This window comes from Dipodomys spectabilis, unplaced genomic scaffold (assembly GCF_019054845.1).
Source record: "Dipodomys spectabilis isolate Male_0828 unplaced genomic scaffold, ASM1905484v1 ptg000051l, whole genome shotgun sequence".
Lineage (NCBI taxonomy): Eukaryota > Metazoa > Chordata > Mammalia > Rodentia > Heteromyidae > Dipodomys > Dipodomys spectabilis.
Window position 1 is genome coordinate 4,767,196 of NW_024870728.1, and position 8,152 is coordinate 4,775,347.

At 46.7% G+C, this 8,152-nt stretch overlaps 1 protein-coding gene across 1 annotated transcript; it reads right to left on the bottom strand.

The window, feature by feature from the left end:
* Positions 1-5,723: 5,723 nt before the first annotated feature.
* On the bottom strand, positions 5,724-6,071 carry LOC122107342 (small cysteine and glycine repeat-containing protein 5-like; the record flags this gene model as incomplete). Its single annotated transcript, XM_042678985.1, has 1 exon — positions 5,724-6,071. A coding segment is annotated over one exon (348 nt), but the record flags the coding sequence as incomplete, so codon positions are not given.
* Between the last annotated feature and the right edge of the window lie 2,081 nt (positions 6,072-8,152).

Below are 8,152 nucleotides of genomic sequence, written 5' to 3' on the forward strand. Positions count from 1 at the left end.
TATACACCTTTCTCTGTCAATTAACATTCATATCACTGCAGTGACAAAATTGTCAAGACAGTTTATTGCTTTCCTTCCTTTAGATGCCTCTAACTTTGTATCAATGGCCTGTATTTCTCATAGCATTGCCATGGCTGTATACACCAAACCACTCTTATATTAATAAATCACCTTAAACTACCCTCACAGGGTCTTCTCTTGTCTGTCTTGTTCACTCTGCACTTCTAACCTGTTTGCCCATCAAAAAAAATGAGCTCTATCTCAACATGTGAGATCAATACTGCACGTGCAAAGCTCAATATGTGGTTTGTAGAAGACACAGCTAGATGAGTGAGACCCTAATCCTCTCAGGACTGTTCTGGTCATGGAGGGTATGTTCTAGAACTGCATAGTGGGACCGTAGACCCTCCTCTTCCTCTTCTTTTCACCTGTGACTAAAGAGGGAAGCAAGTTTGTGCTTTCACTTGTTCTACGCCGTATTCTGCTCCCTCACCACCACCTCAAATACAACTGAGCCAAACACAAATGCACTAAAACCTCTGAAAGGAGGAGACAAAATAGACCTTTTCTCTTTCCCCACCGATTGCCTGGGGTATTTTATTCTACAAATAGGAAGCTGGAGACTATGTGGAGGCAATCCACATACACAGGGCACTTTGTGCTCCAATGCATTTCTTTTGCTAAACTCCCACAGGACACTCTGACTCTTTGCTGTAGAGATACCATATTCCAGAATCATTCTGACATATTTAGTAGCAATATCAGAATAAAGGAAGGTGGGTGGAGATCAAGGCAAGGCAACCCCTTGAGTTATGTCACCGGGGTATGCAAAATCACCCTAAGCAGATCACACCAAAGATGGGAAATGAAACAGGAACTCTAAGAGAGTGGAATGGGAGAAACAAAGGAAACAGGAGTTTAATCACCAAGAACTACCCCTGAAATGATGACAGAGGAAGTGTCGCTTGGAAGCTCCTCGTTATTCTTCCGTGGAGATCAGGAAGGTTTTGCACGAGTCTTCCACAACCAAGGCTTCCAAGTTGAACCTGGGTACCTGATAGAGCAGACTCCATTTCCTTTTCCACCTGCTGAAGCCTTACCTTCTAGAAGCCTCAGACTATTCTGAGCATCTTACTCACATTCATCCTATAGAAAACACACTATCCCCCGACACTCTGATTCATTCTTTTTTTTGGGGGGGGGAGTCCGGTCGTGGGGCCTGAACTCTAGGCCTGGGCGCTGTCCCTCAGCTCTTCAGCTCAAGGCTAGCGCTCTACCACTTGAGCCACAGCGCCACTTCCGGCTTTTTTCTTTTTGCTTATGTGGTGCTGAGGATTCGAACCCAGGGCCTCAGGCATGCAAGGCAAGCGCTCTACCACTGAGCCACCTTCCCAGCCCCTCTCTGATTCATTCTTGCCTTCCTATATCCATCCCCAGAGCTTTTTCCTTCCAAAGGAAGTAGACCTCAGCCAGCAGGAGGGTTGAGTAATGAGCCCATGTCCATCCAGCTCATCCTCAAGCAGGTTTGCCTCACTAAAGGATCCCTAAGTCATTTTCCCACACAGTAATCTGAAGAGCACTGGAATTGGAGCCCATCCTAGGATCTAAGACCTCATCTTTCTTCATAATAAAATAAAGCATGCTTTAGCTGGATACCAGTGGCTCACGTCTGTAATCATAGCTACTCAGGGAGCTGAGATCTGAGGATCATGGTTCAAAGCCAGCTTAGGAACATCGTCCACAAGACTCTTTCCTTCTATTAACTACCAGAGTCAGAAGTGGAGCTATGGCTCAAATGGTGGAGTCCCTACCATTGAGCACAAAAGCTCAGGGATAGGGCTCAGGTCCTAAGTTCAAGCCTCAGAACTTCCCACCCCTCACCCCCGCACACAATTTTTTTTCATACTATATCTTGAACCCAAGGCCTCATGTTCTCACTTGGTTTGTTTATTCATGGCTGTCCAGATTTTTGCTGGTTAAATGTCAATGGAGTCATGCACTTTTCTGCCTGGGCTAACTTTGAACCATGATCCTCTATAATACATCTTCTGTAATATGCCTTAACCTTTGGACCTGCTCTCATCTGTTTCCCTTTTGGAACAATTGCTTGCTTTTAAGACAGAACTTCATTTGTATGCAAAAAATATATAAACTGTCAACATCTCCTGATCTCTTACTTACAGGTTTCTCTCTCTACCTTAGTTTTTAACCCAAACAGTATTTAAGACAGAGTAAAACAAATAAAGGTCCTTTGACGACACATGACTTGAAGGTCTGAGGCAGAATTTACTGCCATTTAGGTTTTACACATTATTTCTTTGGCTGCACATGAATCAGAAGTTGTAGAAGTTTCATTCTAGCTAGGGCTGATGAAGATAACAAATCTTCTAAATTATGTTGAACAGCAATGCTATGATCTTACAAGCTAGAAGAAGGCATAGGAGGACAAAAATAAGCACAGAATGAGCCCAAAATCTGTATAGGTTTAATCTTGAAGTCACCCTTTGAGATACAAAAGAAAAATTGTTAGGTAATTGCTTGAACCTTCTAGACATAGAATTGGAAAGGAATAAATCTCTATTGTACAAGTTTTGCAAGTAGTACAGAATAATAAGTAAATTAAATAATACAGAATAATAAATAAATTAAAGCTAAAAAGACACTTTAGCCATGTTAATAAGGAATCAGAGAGACTTACCAGAATCAGAGGAGAATAAAGCCATCCACCCCCTCCTGAGAAGATGTCTCCTTGAATCTCCTGGTTCGGGGTGAGTGATTTCTTGGGATTCATTGGAAGAAACAACTCAAGACCGTATGAGGGGAGACATACCCAGGTTTAATGATATAAAGAAGAAAAAAGTGGCAAAAGTGGACTTTCAGATGGAAGAGTGAGCAGGCTCAAGATGGAGATTGGAATGGAGATTACAGATCTCAAGTTTTTATGGGTATCTGTGGATATTGGAATGGCTGTTCCTGAAAAAGTGGGTTAATGTGCCATTAACCTCTGGAGACTGGGTTATATGTCATCATTTCTCCCACAGTTGGATGGTCAGATGAGGGTTGTTATCTGTGGGCCACTGTTAGTGTAGCTCAGTAAGACTCAGCTACATGATACAAACCATTATAATCACTTCAGTATGCCCAGATACAGTTCCTTTATAACATACAACCCGTGGGCTCAGCAATCCCTGCCTGACATCTGTATCAGAGTCAGGGAGCCTGGGCTGTATTTCACAAATACAATCAGGGATGGAGTCACCGACAATCAGAAAAAGCCTTTACTCTAAGGTCCTAAGAGATGGAGTCACTAAAGGCCAAGAGGGTCTCACAGAGGAGGGCTCACATCCATGAACAAGGGTCAGCTAGCATGTGGGAACACATCGTGAGGGAGAGGGGATGCATGGGGGTTACTTCATGGCTGACTGGAGCTTTGGAGCCCTCATGGTTCTCAGGCAGGAAAGAAGAAGGAGAAGAGCATGTGTCAGGCACTAACTCATCACACTGGTTTTCCTAGCTACCACAGATGGATGCTCAAACCTCACACGGCAGCACACCACTCCATTTAACAGGCACAGTTCTGCATCCTAGTGAGAGATCCCAAGTCAGAATTCTTTGTTTTAATAGGCAGCATCTTGCTAAGGAAAGTAGATGAGTAAAATTCTATGTGGCTACAGGAAATATCAGCAAAAAGTATGTTAGATGAAACAGAGATCATCAAAGTATACAAATAAAGACCAAAGCATGCAAGACATCATCGTTTGTCATTTTTGTTCTTGTTAGGGATCAAACTCTGTCTCCTCACCATCAGAGTCACAGTTTCCAGTCCTCCACAGGTGACTGCACCTGATAGAGGGTCTCTAAAGAGGTAACTTAGGTAAAATGGAGTTGTCAGGGTGAGTGTGATCCAATGACCCATGTCCTCATAGAGAAAGGAGAATAGGTGTCCAACAGGGCAAGGGTAGACAGGGAGACACAAGCCAGCGTAAGCCAAGGAGAGAAACTCCAGAGCTATTCAGACCGCCAGCCTCCTGCATGGGGAGGAAATCAGTTCCTCTTATTGAAGCCACTGAGTTTTGCTCCTTTATGAAAGCTCTGCAACCTGGTAATGTGATGAGTGTCAACAGTGTGTGTGTGTGTGTGTGTGTGTGTGTGTGTGTGTGTGTACAAAGTGCAATTCTGAGAGACCTAAACTTTGAATGGTGACCCATCCATTTTATTTTGAACTCTGTCCTCATAGAAATCTAGCATTTCCAGGCCTAGGGATAGTAAGTCTTCTCACACAGAAATGCCAGCTGGGTGTTCACATGTTAGGCTATTAACTCCAGTATGTATCCAGGCCACTTTCAGCCTAAAATTCTCCAGCACTGGACCACACACAGACACTGAGAAGTCACCAAGAACAGGAAGCCACAAGAATTGGTACCAAGATAACTTCCTGAATTTCTTTCCAGCAAAACAACCTATACATCTTTAATAGGAAAATGTAAAGTTTATTCTAAATCACTAGAAAGAAAAGCAGGGCAGCTATGGATGATTTAAACCAGTTCTGTGCGGTCCTCTCTACAGAATTACAAGGAAGATTCCAGGGAAAATGACAAGAACAGCATTCTGAATTCATATTGATAAGCTAAAATCAAACAGAGCGTTCACTGTAACCTACACCCTAACCCATCCACCAGGCCATAGTAAGTGATCCCAGCACATGGAAATCGAGCAAAAGAGTTGGCTGTATTTTAGTGTCAATGTACCTCTGGACTATGTCTGAATTTTATGTGGATTTTGTGCACAGTTGCAGATGTTGGCTGTTATGCCTTAGATCTGCAATGACTAAGATTGAAGGCCTTCCGTGTGGCACTTTTCAGAGATGGAGCTTTAGGGAAGGGGTTGGATCTTGAGGAGTTTGACCTCTTCAGTGAATTGACCCATTGATAGATTCATAATTGATTTTACCTAGTGGAAAGTGATGGGACCTAGTTGAATAGAATGGGTCCTGAAAATCCTATATTCTCTCCTCTCTCTCTACCCTTCCTCCATCTTTCCCTCCTTCCCTCTCTTCCACTACCATCTTGGTGTGTTCAGTGTTTCCCTACTATGTGTTCCCACCATCATGTTCTGCCTCAACACCACCCAAAGTAACCATGGACTGAAGCCTAAAGAGCTGCTTCGTAACCAGCTCTTCTGTATGGTGTACTCCTGGTGCACCTGCGGGGCAAGGAGAGCAGGCGCATCATGGCTCTGCCGCCACTGCTTCTGGCCAAAGGCTTCCGCACGACTGAAATTGTTCAGTATTGGGGATATGGTCATACCAAAGGAAAGGCAAAGAGAAATGTTCAGTCATCAATTTATATTTATTAGGAGATTCTAAATCATCCCTTGGCAAGTTGGAAGAGAGAGAGGAGAGATACAGACAGAAAACCACAGGAATGGGAAGAGAACAATGGTACACAGGAAAATGTCTGTGGGACTGTGTCCTGTTCGGATGGAGCTCAGTGATGTGAAAGTTTAGGAGCGGAGCTATATCAGCCCTCATATTGTGGTTTATGGTTGGAACTCCTGAGAGAGAAAAGCTGGCATCATCCAAGTAGAAAACACAGGAAGCCAGAATGCAGAAAGAAAGTCACACCATCTATGACCCAGGAAACCCAGAGTCCAGGCCTGACTGTTGAAGAGGCTGGAGGAAAGCCACCATCTCTGTGATCCAGGAACAGAGAAGTAGCAGCCACTTAGCAGCAGCATTGCTTCTGACAGCAGCACTTCTGCTGACAGCAACACTTGCCACAACCACAGCACTTGCCACAGCCACAGCCACAGCCACAGCCACCACAGGAGTTGCAGCAGCTGCGGCGGCAGCAGTAGATGATGGGGGAGCAGCACGCACAGCAGCGACGGCAGCAGCCACAGCAGCCACAGCATCTACCACCACAGCCACAGCCACCACAGCCACAGCCACAGCCACCACAGCCACCACAGCCACCACAGCCACCACAGCCACCACAGCCACCACAGCCACCACAGCCACAGCCACCACAGCCACAGCCACCACAGCCACAGCCACAGCCACAGCCACCACAGCCACAGCCACCACAGCCACAGCCACCACAGCCACAGCCACCACAGCCACCACAGCCACAGCCACAGCCACCACAGCCACCACAGCCACAGCCACAGCCACCACAGCCACCACAGCCACAGCCACCACAGCCACAGCCACCACAGCCACAGCCACCACAGCCACCACAGCCACAGCCACAGCCACCACAGCCACAGCCACCACAGCCACAGCCACCACAGCCACAGCCACCGCAGCCACCACAGCCACAGCCACAGCCACCGCAGCCACAGCCACCACAGCCACAGCCACCACAGCCACAGCCACAGCCACAGCCACAGCCACCACAGCCACAGCCACCACAGCCACAGCCACCACAGCCACAGCCACCGCAGCCACCACAGCCACAGCCACAGCCACCGCAGCCACAGCCACCACAGCCACAGCCACAGCCACCACAGCCACAGCCACCGCAGCCACAGCCACCACAGCCACAGCCACCGCAGCCACCACAGCCACCACAGCCACAGCCACAGCAACCCATGATGTTCGTAGACAGTACTCAGGTGAGGTGAGGTGAGGATGGAGGACTCGGGAGATGAGTGGAGGTCAGATTCCCCTGTCTGCTGGGCAGGCCTTAAGTACCAAAGCTGGGACAGGAAGGTGGGTCAGGTGACCACTTCCTTGTCATCAGGCCTGCTGCCCAGTCAGGAGTCTCACCAACTCCTATTTACTTCCTGATCTAAATGTCTTTGTTGTCTCCTTTTTTCATTGTTTTACTCTTTTCCTAAAACTATGAACACAAAAGGCCTCCAATGCCTGGGAAGCACCACAGTAGGCAGAGACAGACTGGCTGTCAGCGGAAGGGGCAGCCTTCTCTGTCTCCCCCAGTGCCCATAACCTGGGGTTGATGTGAGCCATGGGTGAGCCGTGGGTGGGGCTCACAGACCTCAGGCAACCCCTGGGCACAGATGCAACTGGGCTTTGGAGATGTCACTATGTGGAGTTGAGGCTCAGTCCCTCCTCCAGAGAGCCTGCCATACAAAGTCACACTGCAGACTAGGGATGGAAAGCTAGGATCAGATTCTAAGGTCGCACTCAAGGGCACACCTCACCATGGCTCTGTGGAGCGGTGGGATCTGCAGGGGCTGGAGTCTTACTCCCTGCCTCTTCAACACACTGTGATTGGTCTTCTGTACAACCAGGCCTTGGTGACTGTTTTAAAACCAGAAATCAATCCTTCTAGATGCTCATATCACAGTGATGTTTTTCTGGGTGTTTTGCTGTGGAAACAGAATTCTCTTTTTTTTCCCTTCATGGGGTAATAGTAAGCTGTGTGTGATAGGTAAGTAGCTGCTAAGCAGCTTGACTGGACTTTCTAAAGAACAAGTTACTTGGGCTCATTCATTCACTCATTCACTCATTCATTCATTCATTATTTTTATTTCTGTGCCAAGGGCTTGGGCACTGTCTCTGAGCTTCTTTGTTCAAGGTTAGCTCTCTGCCACTTGAGCCACACATCCACTTCCAGGATTTTTGGTGGTGAACTAAAGATAAGAGTCTAACAAATGTTCCTGCCTGGGATGGCTTCAAACTGACATCTCAGAATCTCTCCTTCCTGAATAGCTAGGAATACAGACGTGAGCCACCAGCACCCAGATACTTGGGTTCTTTTTAATTAGCTAGCTGGATGAGGTGGCATGCTAGATTTTTAATAGAGAGCTTAATGTGTTACTGAAATAAGACCAATATGACAGGAACATTTCTTGAAATAGGGATCAGATCATGTGAACTCATCTGTGTACTGATATGAAACATGCCAGGACTAAAAAGACATGACCATTCTTGAACAGCAGTATGTTCTGTTTGCATGGCTTCTCCTCTTGTATTCTGCTCTGCCTTTTCGCCTCTCCCCTCCCCATCTCATTGATATGATGTGACTCTGGGATTTGCCCTGATAGCAAGGTGGCATACCACTTGAGCCACACTTCCAGCTCTCTACCTCCAAGAGTTCTTGCTAATTCTTGGCAATTTCCACTGGATGTGTGGAGAGAAAGCCATGGGAAAGAATGAGATGTTGCTAAAAGCAGCCTGAATCTACTG